At 35.6% G+C, this 25,067-nt stretch overlaps 1 protein-coding gene across 2 annotated transcripts in view; it reads left to right on the top strand.

The window, feature by feature from the left end:
• The window catches only part of MYCBP2 (MYC binding protein 2), a 261,683-nt gene that overhangs the window by 167,296 nt on the left and 69,320 nt on the right, over positions 1 to 25,067 (top strand). For both annotated transcript variants that reach the window (XM_061133295.1, XM_061133296.1), the window contains 8 exons: positions 823 to 995; positions 2,668 to 2,812; positions 6,674 to 6,889; positions 10,497 to 10,552; positions 12,041 to 12,156; positions 14,423 to 14,520; positions 15,235 to 15,351; positions 16,062 to 16,202. In XM_061133295.1, the coding sequence (XP_060989278.1) occupies positions 823 to 995; positions 2,668 to 2,812; positions 6,674 to 6,889; positions 10,497 to 10,552; positions 12,041 to 12,156; positions 14,423 to 14,520; positions 15,235 to 15,351; positions 16,062 to 16,202 (1,062 nt within the window). The remainder of the gene's footprint in view (positions 1 to 822; positions 996 to 2,667; positions 2,813 to 6,673; positions 6,890 to 10,496; positions 10,553 to 12,040; positions 12,157 to 14,422; positions 14,521 to 15,234; positions 15,352 to 16,061; positions 16,203 to 25,067) is intronic.

The raw sequence follows: 25,067 nt of genomic DNA, 5'->3' as shown, positions 1-25,067 counted from the left end.
GACATAGCAATAACTTGTCCAAAGTCTGAATTTGAACTCGTTTGTTTGATATTAAAGATGATGATTTTGAAATTTCCTGGTTCATAAAATGCAGAAGTTACTGTTGTAGAAATTGAAAGAACTGGAAATATAATCATTTTCCATGAAAAAGATTTTGTTTTGAAATTTATTATACAATCATTAAGATGTTTCTAGAGTTTTAGCACTTACAGCAAGTCTTCCTAAAATGTAAGGTGTGCTTCTCATCTAGTTGAGAGCTAAAATTTCTGTTTTATCTGCCCTTTTTCCTTAACTTTAATACGGCTTACACAGACTAATGCAGTGTATGTGTGGCCACAGTCAGGCTTCCATCAACGTTTTGCCTGAGTCAGGACCTTGGTATCCACCTGCCCAAGGGCACAGACACAGCCTGCCCAAGAGAACTGCCAATAACGGAGACACAGAAAGCGGGAAACCTCTACAGCTGTCTTTAGAGGGGAGCCCTGGCCCTGACAAATGGGGATGTGGCACATAGAGAGAAACATGTGGAGAGCTTGAGTGGGAGGGAATGCAGCATTAGCTCTAACCTGCAGAACTCAGATAAATCACTTACTTTTGTGAGAGGAATGAAACTGGAAGTATTATCCCAAGTTTTTCCCTGCTGGAAGTTTTCTTTTTTTTTTTTTTGGAAGTTTTCTACTGTACAGAGTAAAGGAACCCTGGGACGTGGGGAGAAAATGATTTCCCCAAAAAAGGCCTATCTAAAATTGGGTGCAAATTCAAAACAATCATGTGATTAAAGTTTTACATTTTAAAATATAAATGTTCTCTTTTACCCAACAGGTGTGCAAAACCCATTCTGGTATTCTTGGAAAGGGTTTAGCTCTTTCTCATTCACCAACTATATTGGAGGCACTGGAAGGAAACTTACCACTTCAAATCCAGAGCAATGAACAATCGTTTCTGGACGATTTTATTGCCTGTGTTCCAGGATCAAGTGGTGGAAGGCTTGCAAGGTAATGCACTGTTAAGTCCTACAGTGATTTTCCTCCAGGGCTCACCTTAGTTTTCATTTCTGAAGAGAAAGGAGAGAAGTCATTAGAATGTTACAGTGCTACCTAAAATAATGTAGTTTATGTGTTTTGACTTTCTGAAATATAAAGTAGTAGTTAATATTTCAATATATTTTAAAAATATTTAATAATTGTTAAAAATATATAGACTACATGGTAAAATAGAGAAGTCTGTGAATTTGATGATAATATCTAATATCTATACTAAACTCCTAAATTTGTCACTATATTTATCTTAATATGAGGAGTTTTTCCAAATCTATAGTTAATGCAGATAAAAATTAAGAATTTAAATCAGATGATTTAAGATTGTAGAGTTCTCATTTGTTTTGTTGCTATTTGCTTTTTTTTGAAGGTGAACAAATATGCTGACTTGAGTAATTTCACTAGTAAATATGCCTCAGAGAGTAAAGAATCCACCTGCAATGTGGGAGACCTGCGTTCAATCCCTGGGTTGAGAAGACCCCCATAGGAGGACTTGGCAACCCACTCCAGTATTCTTGCCTGGACAGTCCCATGGACAGAGGAGCCTGGTGGGCTAGTCCATGAGGTCGCAAAGAGCTGGACACGACTGAGCGACTAAGTACACGGCACACACTAATAAATACAGAAATATGACCCTCTTTCTGGCTTTAATTTTAAAAATACAGAGATTACTCTTTAGTTTTTAAAAACCAAAGTGGTGATTGGAGAAGAATAGAAAACATCTTTTAAGTCAGCCTCACTGCCTTCTTCATGGACCTTTTCGTGTAGTATACATCACAGAATTTACTCATCACTCATCTCACAGGACGACTTGAATGTAGATCATGCAGTGAATTCAGGCATGGATATCACAAAAAATAGAATTTGCACGGAAGGAATGGTAGTGAGGGAAAATCATTACTAAGCTGTGTAAAGAGAAGGTAGTGTATTTCTAACCTTCTGCTCCCCAGCAAGCAAAATGTCACTTCTGTTTCTGTTTTGACAGAAATGCTGCTCTTTCCCAGGTCTTCAGGTTGGCAATTAGGCAGACCTTCCTTAAGTAGTGTTATTCGGGACTTCAAAGTATATACAACCTAAACTCATTTTCTTGGTTATTTTAAATCAGCCATAGTTAAAATTTCACACTTTCTGATTTTACAGTTGTTTCTATTTTATTTGTAATCATCAAAAATCTCATATGCTTTAGCATATTTGTTTAATGAATTTGTCATTAGTAATTTCCGAGGAAGTTATTAATACTTGTGGTCCTTATTGTGCATGCGTGCTAAGTCATTTCAGTCGTGTCTGACTCTTTGCAACCCTATGGACTGTAGCCCACAAGCCTTCTCTGTCCATGGGGATTCTCCAGGCAAGAATACTAGAGTGGATTGCCATACCCTCCTCTAAGGGATCTTCCTGACCCAGGGATCGAACACTTACCTCTGAGGTCTTTAGGTCTCCTGCACTGGCCAGCGGGTTCTTTACCACTGGCACTATCTGGGAAGCCCATGGTCCTTATTACTGAGTTGGAAATGATAATCCTTTTAGCACTTTGTTTAGTGTAGTTTTATTCATTTGGCCTGGTTTTATTTTAATCAGAGAAGATATTGATGAATGGTTTTTTGTTTACTTGTTTTTTCATTCCTGTTAGGTGGCTTCAGCCAGATTCCTATGCTGATCCTCAGAAAACATCTTTGATTCTGAATAAGGATGATATTCGGTGTGGTTGGCCTACGACCATCACGGTGCAAACGAAAGACCAGTATGGGGATGTGGTACACGTTCCCAACATGAAGGTAATTGTATTGGGATTAAATTAGTAGACATCTATGCACTGACTATTGTAACTCATAAAAGTTTAGAAATGACAAGAGCTTAGAGTCTATTTGCAGTGCGCTCCTTACTTATATGCAGTGAAGGAAGCTGAAAAATATTTTAATGATTTGTTCACATTAATCAGTACTCAGTTACCCAAGTTATATACTTTTTGGGTTTTGCTTCACATATGCTGGATGCTATGGTGATTCAAAGGGAGGATAAGAAAGTGTCCATGAAAAGAGTGCTAAGCACACAGAGGGAAGACCATCATATATTAGTCATTGAATAAATCAATGAGAGAATACATTTAAAAATTTTATGTATGTTTTTAAAAGACTTAAATATGTTTTGCATTTGGTACTACTGAAGCAACCTTTAAAATATAATATTGATATTTATTAAATAAATCAGAAATACCTAAATTTGGATTGTAAAAGAATGAGGAATGGAACTAGTTATGTGCTATACTGAAGAATATAGTTCTCTGAATGCCTCTTCCCTGAGACATTAATTAATAATGGCATTTTAGGGCATAATATATTATAATAAAGGCATAAAATTAAGTCCTCTATGTTACATATTAATTAAATATCTTATTTAAAACTTTTATTAGATTTCTGGAAACAGTGAATATCGAACAAAAGTTTGTATAGGCAATCCCCAGCTACCTTGGTCCCTCAAAGTTGTATTTACAAAGTGATTAGGTTATTTGGAGTTGATTAAGCCTCTAAATCTTTTTTTACTCACAGAGAAGCTGATTTTACCTCAATATACTAGCACTTTTTCAACTAGTTGGTACATAATTTTGTTTGTACCATGGAGAAGCACAATACCACTGGCACCTCTTACTTGATTCATAGTTTTTTTTTTTTTTTTAAAAAAAAGGACAAGAGACATATAGTTTACATGTCTTAAGACCAGTAAGTAAAACTATATAGAAAAGCATTTGGCCCTGATACTAAAGAAAATTCAGGCTTTACTAGTGGCTTTCAGTGTTTTGGCCATGACCCCCCGCAAGAGTTTCATCGTGACCCAAACAAACATATGTAGGATGGAAGAGTATGTACTCTTTTAATTACGTCCAGTATACATAATGCACATCCATGCAGTATGCTTCACTCTTAGATTTTCTCTTCTAGCTTACCTTTTTAAGGAAGATCAGACCCCATCAAAGTGATTTCATGCTAAGAATTACTCTTTAGAATGTAAAAGGCATCACAAGTTGTAAGAAAAAAGTGGAATAGAGAATAAAGTAATTCTGATAGTGTTAACAAAAAATGGCTCTACCCAAGGACAGAATTTTTATAACAATACAGTATGCTTTAATATATTGAAGGGTTTTGTGTATTTATTGGTGAATTTCTCATTTCAAAGTGTATTTGTGAATTGTTAAATCCCATCTTTGAGCCCACAGTAAGTTCCTTATTCGTGTGACTATATTGTAGTTACCATTTTCCAGGTCAGCATAACATTTCATTTCTTTTTAATGTTCATACTTACTATTGTGCTTATGGTAGATCTTTAGTTGCATGTCCTTATGTTTCCTCCTTTGCACTTTTTATTGTCTCTTGATGCATTTTAGTATCTGGGCTGTGTACATCTCACATTTCAGAGTCAGACTTTATGCTCTGTCTGTTTTGTTCTCCTCTTTGGGTTCCTTTTTAGCCACGTGATCGCGCTCTCTCTCTTACTTTCTTGTTTATTTGTGTTTGTTTTTGTCTGTACTGTGTGCTTGTGGGATCTTAGGTCCCAGGTTCAGGGATTGAACCCAGGCCCATGGCACTGAAAACTTGGATTCCTAACCACTGCACCACAGGGAATTCCGTCTCTCTCTTTCATTACTTCCTCTTCTTTTTTTGCCTGTATAGTCTGATTCTTGAGGACAAGAATCCTGAAGCCTCTTAATAGATTCATATCAGATTTATCTATAATATAGAAAGCATATTCTAGGAAATGCCAATAAATACTATTTAGGAAAAATGAATTGCATACCTGTTGATGTTTAATTTATTGATACCACATTATCATATTAGCTGAAAACAAAATTAATTCAGTTTGTTTCATTTTCAGCCTGTTAGCACATGAAGTTTTCAGGACATTTTAGACTTATCAGAAACTCCTGAAGTATCCTGATAGAGTAATAATCAATTATTTGGAACATAGATTGGTTTACAGATAATATTTTTGAGATCCAAAATACTTTTTTAAAACAGCAACTGTTACTGATATTTTTTTAACTTATAAAAATGATTACTCCAAGGAAATTGTGGTTAGTAAAAAGAAAATTGCATAGGAAATAAAAGAATAACAAATTTTACAAAGAAGCACAGTTTATAAAAGAAAGCAGAATAGTTACCATTTTTTATCTCAGTACTCATAGAGTATGAAATTATTTATTGATTTATTTCAAGGTTGGTGGTATATAGGCAGATGTACTTCTACTGTTAATTTACTTAGGGGAAATATAGTTGTTTAAAGACATATTAAATCAAAATAATATATATGAAAATAGTAGCTATAATTTAAAATCAAATTCTTAAAATTTGGAAGCATTTACTTTTTCTTTCCTTTGTTAAATTTAAATTTAAAGCTTATAATGGTGGCAATGTATATGAGCTGAACAATTTTACTATTTATCTTTAAACTTCTGTGTTTTAAAAAAGTCAGATGGGTTTTTAGTATTTCCAGAGCATGATGTCAGTCCAAATACTGATTTCCCATAACTCCAACTAAGGATTGTGGTTATTTAGTCAAACTTGTTTGCTCCCTGCACTTTTTGTAGACAGTGAGAGTCTCAGAACTACTAACTCCCTACAATGACATTGATCAGAACAATCCTTGTTCTTGGGATGTCTCTCAATTACTTAAGTAATATTTGTCACTTTCATTTATGCATTTCTTTCTATATCTATGAAGATCCTCTTGTTGAATTACCTGTTCTTGCCAGCCACAGAAGTAGTATCTGAAAAGAACAGAGAAACTTTGGGTGACCCTCAGAATGATGAAGAGCTAAAATGGTCTTTAAATCCTTGCTAACTTTGTGGTTGCCTAGGGACCAAGTGTTTTTTGCCAGTGCGTAGCAAATAGCAATGTAATGTCCTGTTGTAATTCTTGGAAGGTACTTCTGAGTGTTGTTTATGAGGCAGTTTGTGCTTTCAGTGTTCTAACACGCCTTAGGAAGTCTGTTCTTTGCATCTCTACAGTAAAGCAGATAAAAAGTTACCCCATTTTATTGTTGAAGAAACTGGGTTGCAAAGTTTAATTAGATTGTTTGGCCCTCATAGTTCATGTTGGTGACAGAACTACCTAATAGTACTCGTTCTGCAAAGTAAATAAACATCTTTAAGTTTTAGGTATAAAATTTGCTTTATTATCTGGTAATTTCTTAAGACATCTGTCAGTGGAGTACTTTTTCTTTGCAGAACAGTATAGCTAAAGTTGAGTTTAGTGCTTTAAAATATGTGAAGATTACTGGAAACTAATGCCAGCAAAAATGTAGATACATTTTACTATCCTTTCCTAGATGTTATTAATGGTGGCACATGTTTTTATTTTGTTTTGATATTTGTGATTATTTATTCCCCCCAAAAAAGCCTCTCTTTTACACTGTGTTCAGGATCCCTGTTGAGATGCAGTCTTCATAATCATTTGGCACTGTTAAATTGTTAAATAGTTAAATAAATAAATTGTTAAATAGTCTTTAAAAGGAATGCCCAAGAGGGACAAGTGGTAACATAAAACTTACAGAATTGCCAGTTTAAAGTTGTAAATTGCTTCTTTTGATGTGTCACAGACAGTTATATAATAATGGCATTTGGTTTTTGTAATATCTTGGTTAGGTGGAAGTGAAAGCCGTTCCCGTTTCTCAGAAAAAAACATCTTTACAACAAGAGCAAGTAAAGAAACCTCAGAGGATTCCTGGTAGCCCTGCAGTACCACCTGCATCTGCTGATAGTGACATGACCTTTGGCGGACTGGCATCCCCAAAGCTGGATGTTTCGTATGAGCCCATGATAGTGAAGGAGGCTCGATATATTGCCATAACAATGATGAAGGTAATTTATTGTACTTCCCAGAGAAATTTTATTTTTTACCATTCATTTATGTGGCAAACATTTCAGTTCCTGTGAAAGTGCTTGTGTATTTTCAAATTACCATTATTCCTCGGACATAGCCCTTCAGGACTCTGAACTTATTGTTGAGGCCCCCTTCAGCTTTGGGTTCTTCCAAATGTTAGGTTTATCTCTTTGGGTTTCTTCCCTCTTTGGGCTTGAGGCTTTTAGACAGATTTTTTAAAAATTTTGTCTCGTTTTTTTAGTTAATCTTTAGAGGCAGTGTTAATCTAAATTATCACGATGGTCATTATTTGAAATCAGAGTTGGGAATTATGCTGTTTTCAGAGAGCAGTGTGAGCCATTGTGGGCTCTCATTTGGAGGAATGACATAATTTTTGGTTTTATAAAGATTATGGTGGAATGTGGAGAATGTAATTGGGTGGGTAATCAAGAGACACGGTTTGGTTTAAATCCGTTTAGGAGACTGCTGACTTAATCTGGTGAGACATGCTCATCCCTTGGACTAGTGAGTTGCAGTCAGTGTAGATTCAGGAGATTTTTAGGATAAGTATGACTTGGTGGCTAATGGGGATGCTGAGAAAAGAAAGAGGAAGGAAATAAAACCTGAAGTTCACATTTTGAGCTTGAGTAGTAAGAGGGATAATATTGGAGAAGGGGCAGTTTTTGGTGGAGGAGGGTAATAGATTCAGCATTGGATATGGTTTTAGATACCTCTGAAGTGTCCATCTGAAGATAGATAAAAAGAAGCTGAAACTACAAACCTGACATGATCACAGTCTTACCTCATGAAAAGAATTGGAGAATCATCAGCACTTGGATTACTCATAAATTATGGAAGTAGACGATGTCTATCTAACATGGTGAGAAGAGAGAAGTTCCAGGACAGGGTCCTGAGAAATATTAGTAATGATGATGTTCAAACTTCTGTCCACATCAGAATCACCAGGAGCACTTACTTAAAAAGCAGATTTTCCTGTCATCCGAAGATTTAGATTCAGTAGGTCTAAAAAGAGGTTCCAAAATTTATATACATAAAATAAATATTCAGAATGACTCATATTCAAAAGCTACACTTTGAGAAACGTTGATTTACTAGATTAAAAAAAAAATAGTGAAGGGAAACAAAAACATTGGCAAGAATACCAGCCAGAGGGCTAGTATAAACTAGGACACCGACTCTTCCCTTTTGGCCCTTTTACCACTCCGGTGCATATGGTGACTCATTTAATTCTCATAACAGCCCTATATATCACTGGTTTTTATTCCCATTGTACATATGTGGAAACCGAAGCATAGAGGGGTTGAGTAAGTTGTCAAAGATCACCCAGATGGCAGGGAGTCGGTTCCAGATTTTATCTCCTAACTACTTCCCCAACTGCCTTACAAGCCATGGCTTGTAAGTCACAGAAAGCACATTAAGGAAGATTAATGATGTTTTGCTGCAGAAGTGAAGTTTGAAAAGGATCTAGCAGTGATCTTGACAGGAGCAGCTTTAGAGACATAGTTGGTTAATTAAATTGCAGTGAAGAGAAGGTGAAAATAGTATCAGTCTAGAGGGGTGAGATGGGAGGGAGGTTCAAGACGGAGGGGACATATGTATACCTATCGCTGATTCATGTTGGGATTTGACAGGAAACAACAAAATTCTGTAAAGCAATTATCCTTCAATTAAAAAATAAATTTTTAAAAAAAATTTTAAAAGAGGTGAGAATAGCTAAAGACAAAATGAGTGTACATTAGTCTTTCAAGATGTTTGGTTATAAAAAGAGACAGGAAATAGAATTGAGATAAGGCTTTAGAGTCTTGAGATTGAAATAGAAAGACATCTTATAGTGCTGTTGAGGAGACGTTTGAGAAGGGACAATGAAGATACTCCGAGAGATAAAAATAGTTCTGTAGCTTAGATGGAGGGATTGGCTCTAAATAAGAGGACTGTTACCTCTTTCACTGTACCAGGAGAGGGAAAATAAAGTAATCAGTTGCTAATAAGTTTATAGGTTGTGTGGCCAAAGAATTATTTATGATAGAAATTACATGTCTTAGATTGGAGATGGGAGTGATGAATCTTAGGATCAAGATTTTGAAACAAAGGAAAAAAAATGAAGTAGTCATTGTACAGAATGAGGAAAAAGTGATCAGAAAAGATTTATCGGCCCTTCTTGGAGAATCAGTTGAAACTGAAGATCCTGTGTTAGCAATGCAGTATGAGTCTTATGAATATGAAAAAAAATTATCATAATCATTTAGATTATGGGACAACATCCATCGGCATGGATGTTGTCCCAGATAATTCAACAAAGGAAGAGTGACTGAGAAGGAAGTTGAGCATCTGGTGGTTAAAGAAAGATCAGTGGAATCCAGCTGGTTTGGAAAGGAAAATAAAAGTGGATTCAGAGAGAGAACTCTGGGAAGGTGAGAAGGACGAGAAGTCTAAGAATATAAACAGTTAGGAGTTACAGAGGCAGAAAACTGAGCAAGTAACGTCACAGGTCCGTGACTTTCAGTTCAAGTGGCTAAAACAAAGTAGAAGTTGAGATGATTGAGGTTGAAGAAATAAAGGGACTAAAAATCTGATAGTTTTGACTATTAAAGAATTTGAAGCTAAACATTCTCATTCAACTTTTCTTTAAAGAATTTAACTTCTTGCCTCCTTACCTCTCTTGGCATTCTTTTAGTTTCCTGGTAGCATACTTAAGTTTGTATAATTTCTTTTGAAAATCTAGTTACCAGGACTGAATTCAGTATTTAAGGAATGTTCTGAGAGGCCCAGGATAGGAAAGTTACAGAATACCATTGCCAAACTGTCTCTTTGAGATATTAATTCTTGTTTCAGGAAAGGGGATTTTCTTATATCAAACATTCGCAGATAACTGTATACTCCCTTTTGTACATGAAGAAGAGTTTCTCTAAGATACATATCTAGAAGTGGAATTGCTGGATTGTAGAACATACTTGTCTTCACCTCTATTAAATACTGCAAAAATTTATAGGCCCATGAGCTGTGTGTCAAAATGTTAGGTGCTTCATGTTCTCACCAGCAGTTGGTTCTCACCAACACAATTTGATGACTGTGTTATGATTATCTTGTTTTCATTTTCATTTCCTTGATTCCTGGTTCAGTTGAATAACTTTTTAAGTACTATTGGCGCCTCAGATTTCCTCTTCAGTGACTTGCCTTACTTACCTTTCTTTTGTGTTGTTTCTCTCTTTTGTATTAATTTGTTCTCTATGTATTATGGCTTTGTATCCCATTTTGGTTAAATGAATCACAAATCCCTTTCAGGTGAAGGCTGATTTTTGCCATTTCTTTATGGTGTCCTTGTTTTGGAGAAATTTAAAATTTTAATGTGCTCAAAACATCCTTTTTTTCTTCTGAATTTGTTGATGTTTTGTTTGTTACATGTAGGCCTTTGACACACCTAGAATTTATTTTTGTAGATGGTGTGATGTAGGTAATTGAGGTTTTTTTTTTTTCTCCTGTATGGATAACCAGTCGTCTCAGCACCATTTATTGAGTGTTCTGTCACTGCATTAGTTAAGATTGTTTCTAATGATTTTGTGATTCTTGATGGTCTCTTTCTTAAAGGTTTATGAAAATTACTCATTTGAAGAACTGCGTTTTGCATCACCAACTCCTAAGAGGTGAGGATCATTTCCTCAAAGCTTAGCCAAAACATGTTGTCAGCTGCTTACAACTAAGATCAGCATGCTTCCAGCTTTCTTTTCTATAAGGGAATATTTTATAGAATTTTAAAATTCCCAGTAGAGATTTATGACAGGTTTTATAATGTGTAGATTTGCAGGAAGCATGTATTTATATTGAACTATAAATACTGCCAGTATGTTATATAATACTAGTAGTACAGAAATAACTAGTATCTAAAAGTATATAAATTGGCTTGCTTGTTTTTGCTGTTTTTATTTCCTTCTCTCTGTCACCTAATGGAGTGGCAGAGTGATTTTAATATATGTTGCACTTGTTATGAAACTTAGTTATGAGAACTCTGTTTTTAAGCGCTGAGTAATTCTGTTAACTCCAAATTGAAGCATGTTTTTTGGCCGACTGTTTTATTTGCTCATTAGGGGATATTCACAGGGCAACGGGAAATACTAGTTTGAAATTCAGGAGAGAAATACATTTTTGATCATCTTTATAGATATGGTATTTAACATTGATGAATGATCAACTGCAGAGATGACACTCAAAGAAAATAGGAGACCTAGACCTAAATCCTGGGGCATTCCAAGGTAGTCAGAAAAGAGAGAGCCAATAAAACACTTAGAAAGAGTGGCCAGTGAGGTACAAAAACAATCAGAAGAATGTTGCAGAAGCAAAAAGGTTTTTCAAAAAAGTAGGAGTTGTCAGTTATCAAATGCCACTGAGAGATTGCTGAAGATAAAGATACAGCCATTGAATTTGGGGACATGGTGGACTTTGGTGACTGTGACATAATCAATTGCCAGGAAGTATTGGGAGCAAAAGCATAGTTAGGATAAGCATTGGAAGAGAATGGGAAATGAGGAAATGGAGAGTGGTTGTTGACAATTGTTTAGGTAAGTTTTGCTGTAAATGGGGAAAGAGATATGAGACTGTTTAGGGAAAGGTATAGTATCAAGGGGAGGTGTTTAAGATGGGACATTCTGAAGTTTTTATAGAAATGAAACAGAAATAGAAATGATCCAGTAAAGTGGGAGAAATTAATGATGAATAAAAGAGAGCAAGATAATGGTATCACTGAAGTGTTGAGTGAATGAGATCCATAGCACAAATGGAGGGGTTGGCATTGGGCAAGACCCAGGGCATTCCTTCCATTGTAACAGGGGGAAGAGGAAAGTAGGTTTAATGTCATTGCAACCTTAAGGTTGTATCTGATTGCTTATATTTTTCAATGGAAGAAACTGATGAGGTCGTGATCAGCTGAGAGAAAGAGGAGTGCTGGAGGTTTGTGGTGAGGAGGAAAGAGTATATTTAATCATGGAGAGCAGGAAAACATACTATGACAGGGCAGTAAGATTGCTATTCATTGTGATAATATAGTCAGAAATTTAATGTTTGCTGATACCTGTTCATGATGATGTAAGCTGTTTAACCGAAGTAAATATTCCAGTATCTATCTTGTTTCCTTTCAGACCCAGTGAGAATATGCTGATTCGTGTTAATAACGATGGCACTTACTGTGCCAACTGGACTCCAGGGGCTATTGGGCTCTACACTATTCATGTTACCATCGATGGCATTGAAATAGGTATTTTTCTAAAGTTGTCAGTTACTTAGTGTAAAGAACTAGAATCAAAATCCTCTTTCTGTTCTAGCTTGCCCTTGTCCATGTATCACAGACATGGACAGACTTCCTAACTTGTAGGGAGCATCATGTCCTCCTTTATAATGAGTACTTAATTTGTGCATTTATAAGGTCTTAGCATTTTGTAATAATTTATGGGTCATTGTGGCCCTCCTGACTCCTCTCCTGCCTCCCTGATGTGCCTCGTCAGCTTCCATGTCCTCCGTGCTGCCCTGTAACCACTTGCATGCCTCGTCTCCGCCTCGTAGTACATCTTCCTCTCCTGGCTGTGAGCAGGCCTCCTTCATCTTTCAATCTCCCAGTGTGGTTCAGTGCCTGGCGCACAATGGGTACTCAGTAAATACTTGTTGAAAGAATGAGTTTTCTTTACCTTCCACTGACTTTGAAAAATACGTTACCTTTCCCTTGGGGATTTATCTTTCTCTACTCTTTATTTTTAAATTATCCATATACTTGGACAGCAGTTGGACAAGAAAGCTCTAAAGAGTTTATCAGTATGGATTCCTTATAACACTTACCTTTTTTAATGCTTCTCAAGCAAATGGGTTCCTGTGATCAGGTAGATTTAGAACGCCCCATATATTGTAGTCTCATCTTAGATATTCATGCAATTCATATTATCATATTTGGAATTTTAAGACATTCTGAAATTAAAAATCCTCTCAATTCATTTAATACTTATCATGAAACCCTTTCATGTAGAGAAGAGAGAGAGAGAGGGTAGAGATAAAAGTAATATTGTTCCAACATTCCACCAAAATACCCTTTGGGAAACTTCAGTTTGTTTTTACAGTGAAGTTAAAGAGGTGCTTTACCTTGATGTAACTGTAGATATGTAGAATATACATTAAATGCAGTGTGACTGTAGGATTGGGGCTTCCCAGGTGAAAAGGGGTAAAGAATCCACCTGCCGGTGCAGGAGACATGGGTTTGATCCCTGGGTCGGGAAGATCCCCTGGAGAAGGAAGTGGCAACCCACTTCAGTGTTGTTGCCTGAGAAATCCCATGGACAGAGACACCTGTCATTCTACAGTCCATGGGGTCGCAAAAGAGTCAGACCCAACTTAGCATCTAAAGAACAACTGTAGGATTAGATATATCAGATTCATCTGTACCATCCTAGACACCTTTAGCGGCAGCCTTTTGCTGTACTCTTTTATTTCAGAGTATCCTTAAGGCCTTTAGTTCAGCAAACTTCTATTGGTTCTAAGTGAAATATTGTTCTAGATAAGACAGTTCCTGTGAAGTGAACAGCTTACTGATAGTTGCAAGATAAAGGGGGCAAACAAAATCACAGGAAGTAAAATATAAGTAGTGACATGCAAGGGATACAAATTACAGAAGTTCAAAAGTAGAGACAGTCAAGAAGGGTTTTATCTTTGCTAATAGTGGGTAAAGAAAACTAACATAAATAAGAAAAATCCATTTATATTCATACATATTTTCTGGAATGACATTGAAGAAAAAGATTCATAGTCACTTAGAACCATTCATTTTCTTCCCTAACTTCTTAATTCAACTTTCCCCAGAGGTGACTAAACTGATAGTAGGCTAGGACCTTGCTTGACTGTAGGCAAGGACAAGTTTCATTAGAATAATGATGATGATAATAGCTAACATGTATTGAGTATTTAATATATATCAAAAAATTTTATACAATCTTATGTATTCTCTATATATATGTTTAAATATATATATTCTATATATATGTATTTTAAAAATCATTTCCTTCTCACAACAGCTCAGTGAAATAGGTGCTGTTCTTAAAGAGTCAAACAGTTAATGACAGAATTAGGAACAATCAAGTCTAACATGAGAATCCCAGCTTGTAAACACCAAGCTGTGCTGCCTGTTACTCATGAGATGATTAGTATAGATGACGAGTAGTGCTCTGATTGGATGTTATGAGATAATGTTCAATCACATGAGGGTTTCTTTCTTTGTTATTTTCAATTTTTCAGTATTATTTAATATGGTCTATAGCCCCTCCTCTTTTCCTGAATCCCTGAGACTCCCCTTTGGAATCTCACAGTCATTTTTCCAAATACTCATCTGTTTTTTAACTGTTAAATATTAATTACCTTGAAGGACAGAATTCAGATATTTCTTTTAATTGTCTAAAACCGCCTGTGAATGTATATGAAGTTAGGTTTAAGGGTCTTCCCACCCTTATATTCTCAATGTTACAGTTCCCTTCCTTTTCTTACAGATGCTGGCCTAGAAGTCAAAGTAAAAGACCCACCAAAAGGAATGATACCACCAGGAACTCAGCTGGTCAAACCAAAGACTGAGCCTCAACCAAATAAGGTTAGGGGAGAATGAAATCAGAACATGAATCAGTGTGAAATTTATTAATTTTCTTCACTGATGCTTCAAGGTGGCCATCCAACGTCTAATATTTTACTTATTTCAGTATTTGAATTCTGAGTATGCCTAAGTAAACCTGAAGACTAGTATACTTGAAGTATAAAACTGTACTTTTTGATTTCTTTGTATAATCCTATAGTAATTTATAGACTCTGTATACTTCCTGTTATTGAAAGTTTACAATTAACAAAATGTCTGTTGACATTAAAGTGTGTAAAGCTGTCAAGATTAAAGTATCCTGTGCTGTTAAATTCATTTCCTAACATCTAAAGAGTAAGTGCTATAGGAATTTTAGTAAACTACTTACTTATTAAAAAAAAAAAAAAGAAACATGGGTAATAGAATTTGTATCATACCTTCCTAAAAAGGAAAAAAGGCTCTTTTTTCCTTTTTATCATGTCTTCAAGGTTTAGAAAAGAACTTATCAATATATAAATAATTTTCTATTTTCTTTCAATGATTTGCAGTTTAATACTTAAAAATGTTCTCTTATTGTTACAAGTAAGCCATTGTTATTTGCACAGGAAAACCAGCTACAAATAATTTTGGAAGCTTTCTCAGAATTATAGTTTCAAGTCTATTTATCTCTTACCACTTATAAGGTCTCTCTTCCAAGATTTCCCTGTTTCATCTGTCTGTCTTTGCCTTTCTCAGGTTCGAAAATTTGTGGCCAAGGACAGTGCGGGGCTCCGTATCCGCAGCCACCCTTCCCTTCAGAGTGAGCAGATAGGCATAGTGAAGGTCAATGGAACCATCACTTTCATTGATGAGGTAATTTGTAAAGAAACACTTGGTAATAAATTTTGGATGAAAAATTTTTGCACCGTTTGCATGATATAAGGTTACCAAATTTTTTGTTAGAATATGTGTTAAGCAGTTTGGGTAGTGTTTGGAAAATTGTTTCACAGAATTTCAAAATTCTGTTCATTGAGTTTCAAACATTGCATTTATTTTTCTTTATCAATAAATAAATAACTAAAATTATATTTTTAGCATAAAAATTAACATGCTAGTCAGAGCCAGGATGAGAATTCAGTGAAAACGAGTAGTTTTTCTTGAACTTTTAAAATGTTTGTTTTTGTATGGGTTTATTGTATCACTTAACTTTGGACAAGACATTTTTCTAATAATACAATTATGTAACTTCTGATTATTAAAATCTAAATTGAGGAGAAGAAAGGCTCGTGTTCTTTTGGGAAACATCTGCTTTTATTATTGAAGTGCTTGTCTCAAAGTGTGACTTCTTTGTGCTTTTACTTCTAAGTGACAATGTGTTTTACAGTCTCACCATGTGAATTATCATACCGCTTGGCTTGCTGGTTTTTTCCCTTAAATATTCTCTCATACTTAACTTATGCAAAAACTAGATTCTTAATCTCCATGTCCACCATTATTTGCCTGCTTTGAGCCTTTCAGAACTTTGCTACCTTCCTCAGAATGACAGGTGGGCATGGCTTGTTTCTGTTGCTTGTATCCCATAGATCCACAATGATGATGGTGTGTGGCTGAGGCTGAATGATGAGACGATAAAGAAGTACGTTCCTAACATGAATGGTTACACCGAAGCCTGGTGCCTCTCTTTTAATCAGCATCTTGGGAAAAGTCTTCTGGTCCCTGTTGACGTAAGTAAAAGGTGGTTTTAAAGAGGATTATAGGTGTACCCTGTCCTCATTACAGGGCTTTCTTTAATTAAGGCTTCTCAGTTCTGAGGTAAACCACAACTAAATAACTTCAAGTGCTTGAATTCTGAAAGCTTCTGTTTAATAAAGGTGAAGTTTGGCAAGGCTAAGGCCTTTAATACTTATATAGTCCGTCACAGGAGGCAGCAGTAAATTAAAACCAGGCCTACTGATTTCTTTCCAGGGAGACAGGGAATGAGGGTTGCTAATGAGCGTAGTTAACATTTTTTTCCCCTTTCTTATTCACACTACTGTTTGGAATGAACTCCACACTAATATTTAGGAATTCAGTATTACTATTCATTTCAGAACCATGTATAATGTATTCTTTTATGGTGGCGTTTTGTAATTTTGTGTGTTGTCTAAGTTTGAATCTTTTCTTTCTTGGTGTATGATACTACCGCATTAAAACAAGGTGGATTTTTAGACTGGCGGCGCTCTAGTGCTCTAACTGAAGCTCAAGCTCAGAGTCTGTGAGAATTCTATTAGCCTCTTTGACAGATGCAGTGGAGTACATAGAGCCAGTGTTCAGAAGTTTGCTGTGTCACTACTCTGATAGGAACCCACGGCTCTCTTTATAATTTGAGCAGAAATGTGTGATTTTTTTTTTTTTTTTTTTCCTTTTCATCTCAACCAAATATATGACTTTACTGGAGATAGAAAGCAAAAGGAAATAGCTCTTAGTATTTTCTAGTTTGACTTTATGTTGAAGAATGACTTGAATGATGTGACACTGCTAATAAATAGTACAGATAAATTTTTATTTTAAAAAAAAACCTTAGTATTTTAAACAGTCGAATTTCTTTAAAGAGAATCAGTGCACAAAGCTTGCTTTTGCTGTCAAATCAGTCACTGTGTTGTTTGTTTTTCTCCTTGATAGTCCAGAGTAATGTTCTCCAAAAGGGTGGTTATACAAAATGATGCTTTTGAAAAGAAAATAGTGGAACTTCTGTTTGGATTTATTAATCACATTATTTTTTCTATTCTTTTGTATTTGTTTTATAATAGTACAATGGGGAAGGAAGTTGTCTATATATTTTTAACTAATAGATGGGTGATAAAGTCTAAGAGAGTTTTGGCCTACTGCTTTTTTTTTTTTTCATCTAGGGTTAGAAACTTACCCTTAAATGGTTTTAATCCATCTCTTAGTATAGTAACCAAATATTCCTCAGGATAATGAAGATGATATTTTAAAGCAGTAATTACAGTAGCCATTGTGTTTATTTTGTTAGCAGTTTATATTTTAAATTTTGACCAATATAGGGTTTTGTATATTTTAAGGCCCTAATAAGGCATTATGTGAGATTACATTATCTTTATGACATCCTCTGCTTCAAAGTATTTTTTTCCTAATTCTTCTGTGGCTCATTTGAGGAGGTACTTTTGGAGGAGGAAGATATTCATACAGCTAAAACAAGAGAATAAACAAAGGTAGCAAGGATGAGCAGAAAGTATTCTGAATCCCATGGCCTTATTTTGGAATCCTCATGTTCTGTTACTTGATGCTTTTAAAATCTAGCCAAGAGATGGTTTTTAGCAGACAATCTTGAGGCCAGAGAGAGAGGAGGTAATAAAGGTAAGAGGGAAAACTAAATGGAGTGAGCCATACAATTACTCAATGGCTTTTCACTGCTGTGTGAATGAGGTTATCACTGACTTTACTGGAGACAGAAAGCAAAAGGAAGTAGCTTTTGGTATTTTCTAGTTTGTCCTTATGTTGAAACATGACATGAATTCTCTTTTGATGTAAGTAACTCAGAGTATCTGCTATCACTAAGAAAACTGGGATTTTTCTGGTTCCTTAATTTTAAGGATGATAGTGACTTGAGATCCTTACAAATTAAAAGATGTCAGTAGAAAAGGTGGGCATCAAAGATACAGATAAGGAATCTGAAGGCTGAAAAAGGAGGAGAAAATGGAATCGAGGGCACACTGGTGAATTGTTTTTGTGATGGTGTGTGTGTCAGTAGGTAAGTTTTTAGGAATGAGGGAGAAAGGGAAGAGGTGAAAGAAACCATGATTTCCATAGGAAAGAGAGAAAAGCCATTAGCTGAGACTAAAACAATTGAGTTATGTTAGAGAGTTTAGAAATGCCATAAGAATTTGTAGTAATATTTGAGAGAAATAGCACGGTCTGACAAGGAAAACTACTTGTTTGCGGATTGTTGCTCCACAAAGGACCCAGTGAGACCACTGGATAGATCCATTCTGGAGACACCCTTCTTCCCCCATGACCCTGAGTCTCCAGAATTAAAAGAGCCAGGAAAGCAGACAATAGTGCTGGCCGGAACTTCCTGGCCTGCTGTGACAAGAAAATAGGGACAAAAGGGAATTTCAGATGCTGATCAAAGAGCGACTGAGAGCACCGGCTGTGGGTTGCAGCTTAAGCTAGAAATGTGAAAGGACTGGTGGAGGGTCCACGGGACTGGGCGGCCTTAATAAAATGCAGCAGTATAGGGAATGCACTGTGCTAAAAGAGCTGGGAGGAGACAGGCAATTTGTGTGATAATGTAGCATATTTGAAATTGATTTCATACTTAGAGCATTTTATTGAATGAAATGGATCGTTAATGTGGCCACATCCGCACGTACAGGTGCTGGCAATACTGTGACCTGTGGGCTTTGAAAGCGAGTTTGTTTACCATTGGAGAAAGGGTCCCATTAGGTACAGTATTAAGTTATGGGACAAATGGGAATAATTAGCTGTTGGATCAGGAAGAAGCCTAGCATAGTTCTGGTATAAAAATAAGAGGACAGGTAGATGAGCTAAGTAAGGATTTGCATTGTATGTTTGTGACCAAGGAGGACAGAGGTGATGTGTGACAACTGGCATGGGGCTTCAGACAGAACTGGTATAAAGTTGCTTCAGTGTGGGTATTAGATGAAAACTGGAGTCAGAGCCTGGCATAGGCAGGGACAGGCTGATTTCCCAGGGTTTTGATTTTCGGGACCAGGACAGGCCTCTTCGACAGTCAGTAAGCTTTCCATGATTACCTTACTCTGCAGGACAGAGCATATGATGCCATCTCATCCCCTCAGGGAACTAATACAGCTAAAGAAATGCACTTTGCTGCTGCTTCCTTACCTCTTTTACTACTGGAGAAATAACTTGCCACCTACTCTCCCTTTTTATACTTCGTTGGTGAATGAATCAGCTGTCAGTTATGGCTAACCATTGTAAAACGCTATTCAGTCAAACAAAAAGAAAGCTGGCAGATTTGAAATAAAATTAGAGATTATCAAGGACTGATGCCACTCACTTAAAAAGATGCAAAAGTACCAAAAAGTTGCCTTGAGCAATCTTTACGTCAGCGTGTTCAACTTTCTCTAGTTAAAACAATTTTGTGTTCACATGAATGCATGTACTGTATTTGGAGCCTGACTCAAGCAAACTGATGGGGAGGATAGGGGTAGGGATTGGAAACTGAACACTGAATATTTGATGACCTGTTTTTTAAAAAGATTGCCATAAATAGCCATATTTAGAATAAACTTTAAAGTGACTTTTGTTACCCTGTCCTGTTTCTGTACTCATATTGCAGAACCCTGGTTTTCATTGTAGATACGTTCTTTAGCCACATTTTGGCCTGACTGGCAGTAGTTCTATTTAGATGTCATTTAAAGTAAAAGTGTTAGTCACTCAGTCCTGTCTGACTCTTTGTGATCCCATGGACTATAGTCTGCCAGGCTCCTCTGACCATGGGGTTCTCCAGGCAAGAATACTGGAGTGGGTTGCCTTTCCCTTCTCCAGGGGATCTTCCCAACCCAGGGATCGAACCCAGGTCTCCTGCATTGCAGGCAGATTCTTTACTCTCTGAGCCACCAGGGAAGCCCTTAAATGTCATTACTTTACTAAAAAATAATGACATCCTAACTTGGTTCAAATATGACTTTAGTAATGCTCTTGTTTAGAGATTAAATAGCATTAGACATTCACATTATGAGTGTTCTTTCTAAAACCATTTTTAAATCAGTGGAAAGAATCAGGAGAACTATGAAGAACACAGATACTTTCTTGTGAGGTACTCATGGTCTCTTAGAACTTATTGCCCCTTTTAGAATACACTGTTTAACATTACATTTTAGTCTTTGTTTATGTTATTTCATTTGTCTAAAATGCTTTTGCTTCCTTTCCCCCCACCCCCGGCTTTTCTAATACTTTGCTAATTGGCCAGGCTCAAAAATTTCTGTTGACATTGCTCATCCATGTAGTTAGTTATCACTTCACTAATTGTTCATTCAACATATGAGTCCCTACTGTGTACAGACACTCAGCTGGGAAGAAGGCATTGGGTGGAGAGGCAGAGGGGAGGGGATACGAAATAATTAAGAGTGCAGTTCTAGTTCTCGTAATACTCTCTGTGTAATGTGACAGATGTGCTGTATTCACAAAGTTAAGTTGCACTGTGATAAGTTACAGAGGGGCTTCACTTAGGAGGTGACATTTGAGGCAGTCTCAGAGAAAAATTGCCAGAACAGAGTGATGGAATTTCACATTAGAGAATCAAATGTCCAAAGTTATGAAGACATGCTGCGTTTGGTAACTAATAAATAGTTAATAAGGATGAAGCATGAATTGAGGACAGAAAGATTCTACGTATTGGGGAAATTAACTTTCTCCCTTCCTGCTCAGGTAGCACCTTGTCTGTAAAAGCAGAAAAGGCTTACATCTTTCTCCAACTGCTCATAATGCTTAGTTTGTTTTCCTTCTCTTTAGGCCATTTGTATTTATATACCTCTTATTTCTGTTTCTAAGCTCCTTACGGGTTCAGTTCAGTTCAGTCACTCAGTCGTGTCCGACTCCTTGCGACCCCATGAATCGCAGCATGCCAGGCCTCCCTGTCCATCACCAACTCCCGGAGTTTACTCAAATTCATGTCCATCGAGTCGGTGATGCCATCCAGCCATCTCATCCTCTGTCGTCCCCTTCTCCTCCCGCCCGCAATCCCTCCCAGCATCAGGGTCTTTTCCAATGAGTCAACTCTTCGCACAAGGTGGCCAAAGTATTGGAGTTTCAGCTTCAGCATCAGTCCTTCCAGTGAACACCCAGGACTGATCTCCTTTAGGATGGACTGGTTGGATCTCCTTGCAGTCCAAGGGACTCTCAAGAGTCTTCTCCAACACCTGGGTTAGGACTCACTTAAGATCCCTTCTTACTCCTGTTTGTTTCTTCCAAAGTGTTAAATATTTTATTTCGTTTGTGGCAGACTTTCAACATTTGTTGAATGCTAAATTTTAATTCTTAGCATTTGGCATGATCATACTGTTTAAAATAATTTCTGACTGTCTTAGGCTCCTTACCTTTATTCCCTCATTTAATTTTCAGTATATCCATTTGATGTTAAGTTTGTATCATTCTCATTTTTCCAATGAGAGAAGAGAACTATTCTTTGAAGATCATAAGTAATGGAGCTAGTTCTAAAACTCCAGTCCATATAATTCCAAAGCCCATGCTTGTATGTTTAGTCTGCCTTCATCTAGTGAAGACATAAGGGTAAATGCAGTTATAAGAGAATAAAGTAAATATAGCTGTAAAAATCATATTATTTTGGCTATAATTCCACAATTACATAAATACAAATGCTCATAACCCTAATGGTTAAATGAGGATGAATACTGTGATGTATGTTCAAGGATACCTGGGGAAAGCTGATTTTAAATTAAAATTCTTAAGATTTGGAAACTACACATGTAAGCTAATAGAATGTTTCATACACCAGGGAAAATATAAGTTTAAAAAGAGAGAGAAAATAATTATGCACATGATGTGGGAAACATTTGAGTGCCTGTGATAGAGCCTAAATTTTTTGTAAAACAAGTTTCCTTCTATTATAAAAATAGATACTAGTCATTTGAGATTTATAGGCACACTTCATTGTCTACTTTGTCAAAAATGAGGTCTTTTAACATTGTGAGGTTGAGTGATAAAGTTTATATCAAGGAAAGTAGATGATACCTCATTAGAAATATTCAAAGATGTGTTTATAATGCTAATATTATTCAAATTCTTACAGAAGCAACTTGAGTGTCCATGTAATTATACAAACCACTTTCTACCTACCTAGGCTGATTGATGTTCACGTATAGAAAGTAGGTTGATTTTTCTAAATTTGGGGACTGAAGATTTGGAGGAGAGAAGGAAAAATATCATTTGATATTCTCTCATATAACATTACTGAGAGTACTTGGTGAAATTAGCATATATTTCATGCATTTTATGTCCAATTTAATTCTTTTGGGGTACCTAATGATGCATGGTAGTCACAGCTTTAATATACCCCAGATTTCTTAGTTTTGTTTTCTTAACAAATTTGTGTGTATGTGTATGCATAGACCTGTTTTTCAGTCTTAGTAAATACTAAATATTTACTTAATACACCATTAATAAATATGTTGTCTTTAGGTGGGTGTCAGAAGCTTCACTTCATTCTTAAGCTTGACATTTAAGTTTCCTAAACAGAATGGAATTGAGGCCTTAAAATAACACTGTCATGGTATATATGTTGTATTTAATTCTCCTGAGATACTTATCTTTTTCACTTTAAAAATGGCGATTCCTAACTCTGTGCTCAGGCATTGGGCATGTTTGGTCATGTATTTCACCATAAAAATTATTCTTTTATTTTGCCTCTTCTATGCCTTGAAGCTTATTGTCTTAGAGCTGCAGTTTGATGTTCATCAATTTAGTTAGGTTTTTAGCATACTTTAGTTTTCTGATTTTATTTGGCAGAACATTTTTGCCTTCAGAATAGTCTCTGAGGATAAGATGACTTAGATTATTGTAGATATGTGTGTATTTGTGTATGTATATATATATGTATATACATACATCATATATAATGGTACTCAGTCTATAAAATTATGCAGTATGAAAACTAATTTATATGTTTTAATAGTGAGAAATTGAGACTTTGAGGAAATTAATATTTTCATGCATGTTCATATCTTTAAGTTTTCCTATATTTTCGAAAGAAACTATGAAGTATATTTTATTTTTAAACTTCAGTTTTCTGTTTGGTGCTTTTTTGATACTTGATAAATGCAATATTTTTAGGACACCACGTTTTAAAAATAGCCTTACAAAACAATTAATAGATAAAATAAAAATAGCCTTACAATAAACCAGTGTACACTAAGAATTTTCAACAAACGTAGAACAAAGCAAAAGAAGTGTCAAATTTGGATCCACATATAATTAACATGTACAAATTGTATTGGCAATTGGTTACCATGGTTAGTAGTTACATCACTTTAAGGTATCCAAAGCTATTTCAGGTCATACTAACTCATGCTCTCAGACTCACTGAGTTTAAACACTGAAATAAAGATAAAATTTTTAAAATTGTCAGTCACCACATTGCTTCTTTATTTCTAACTCAATCTGCATTCCTTCTTACAATGTTTTTCACATTGCTTTTAATATTAGAAAAAAATTATGCTAAAAAACATTGATAATGTTTTAGTCCAAAAGTCTGTACCACTATTGTCTGAAAAGGAGAAAAACCTTTGTGCAAATACTCCACAAATTCTTATATACATGGATGAACCAATATGGAAGGACACCTTTTCACCCCCAAAATGGCATTTCAGAATGCTTTGCAACATGTATCCACTTCACCTAAAGAGAAAGTACCCTGTCTGCTATCTATTTTTAAATGTGGAGGGAGCTTTGGTTTTTGTTTTTTGTTTTGCATTTATCTGTAGACACATTAATAGAAGCATTTTTCCCCTGGCTTTTATATGTCTTATATTTCTGTGTTAGCATAGATGTATGTATATGGATGTGTATCTACATCTGTCCATATACATATATACATGAGGAAGATACAGAACTGGAGAATATGAAATAAATGCTCATTATGTAAAATGACTTACATTGGTTTGGAATTTTGTTGTTCACAACTTTCAGTAACATTTTTAATATCCTCTTTTTTTGTATTTATATAAGCAGTAAAATTGTGTAATTGCTAGTTTCTGGAGGTTTTAAGTTCAGATCAAGTAAATATATTTAATAGAATGATATATATATCTATGTAGATGTATATCATTTTAATTGTCATTAAAACATTTTGTGAAAATGTTGATTTTTCTGGGACCGTGTTGCTGTGAATTGGTTGTTCCTTAACAGAATATTTTTAGACTGTATGTAGAGATTGTAAATGCTCTGTGTATTTCCTAAACTTTTGAAATGGAGAAAACTAGGTCTACCTTTTGATAAAAATTCAGATTTTTTTTTCTCTTATGTTTTTCTTACCAGATTTGCTAACAGCTTTCAGTAACATTTCCAAGTGATTTTTTTCCCACTTATAAAAGAGAGCAAAAGGGAAAAAATGAATTAGACTTTTTTTACTTTCTGATTTTTTTTGTACTTTAAAAAGTAATAACAAGTTCACGTATACTAACTACATGCGCTTATTATTCATAGTCCTAGTTACACTATCTATACAATCTGTATTCTTCACATTGTCTTTATAAACAGCAGAGTGTTTTTTTATCATAAAACAAATCTGGCTTTACTGGAACAGATACATCAGTCATTTAAAGGAGTTTTAAGTTGTCTGTCTTGCACTGTCTTAAGCTTGAAATCAATGTCTGGCTCTTAATTGTAGCAAATGGCATGACACACTATATCCATGGAGAGCTTTTGACAAAAACTTACCTCAAATTCTCAAAGAAATGAGGATTTCTTTGGTGTGTGGTTTACTCAGGTGGCTTCAGTTTCCCTGTAGTGAAATAATATTCTGGTGCTGGTGCTGGCGTACAGAACGTTGTTACTCCTGTGAATGCGTCTTCTGCAGATCATCTCCT

This window comes from Dama dama, chromosome 30 (assembly GCF_033118175.1).
Source record: "Dama dama isolate Ldn47 chromosome 30, ASM3311817v1, whole genome shotgun sequence".
NCBI classification, from domain to species: Eukaryota; Metazoa; Chordata; class Mammalia; order Artiodactyla; family Cervidae; genus Dama; species Dama dama.
This window is presented reverse-complemented; position numbering and strand designations above follow the sequence as displayed.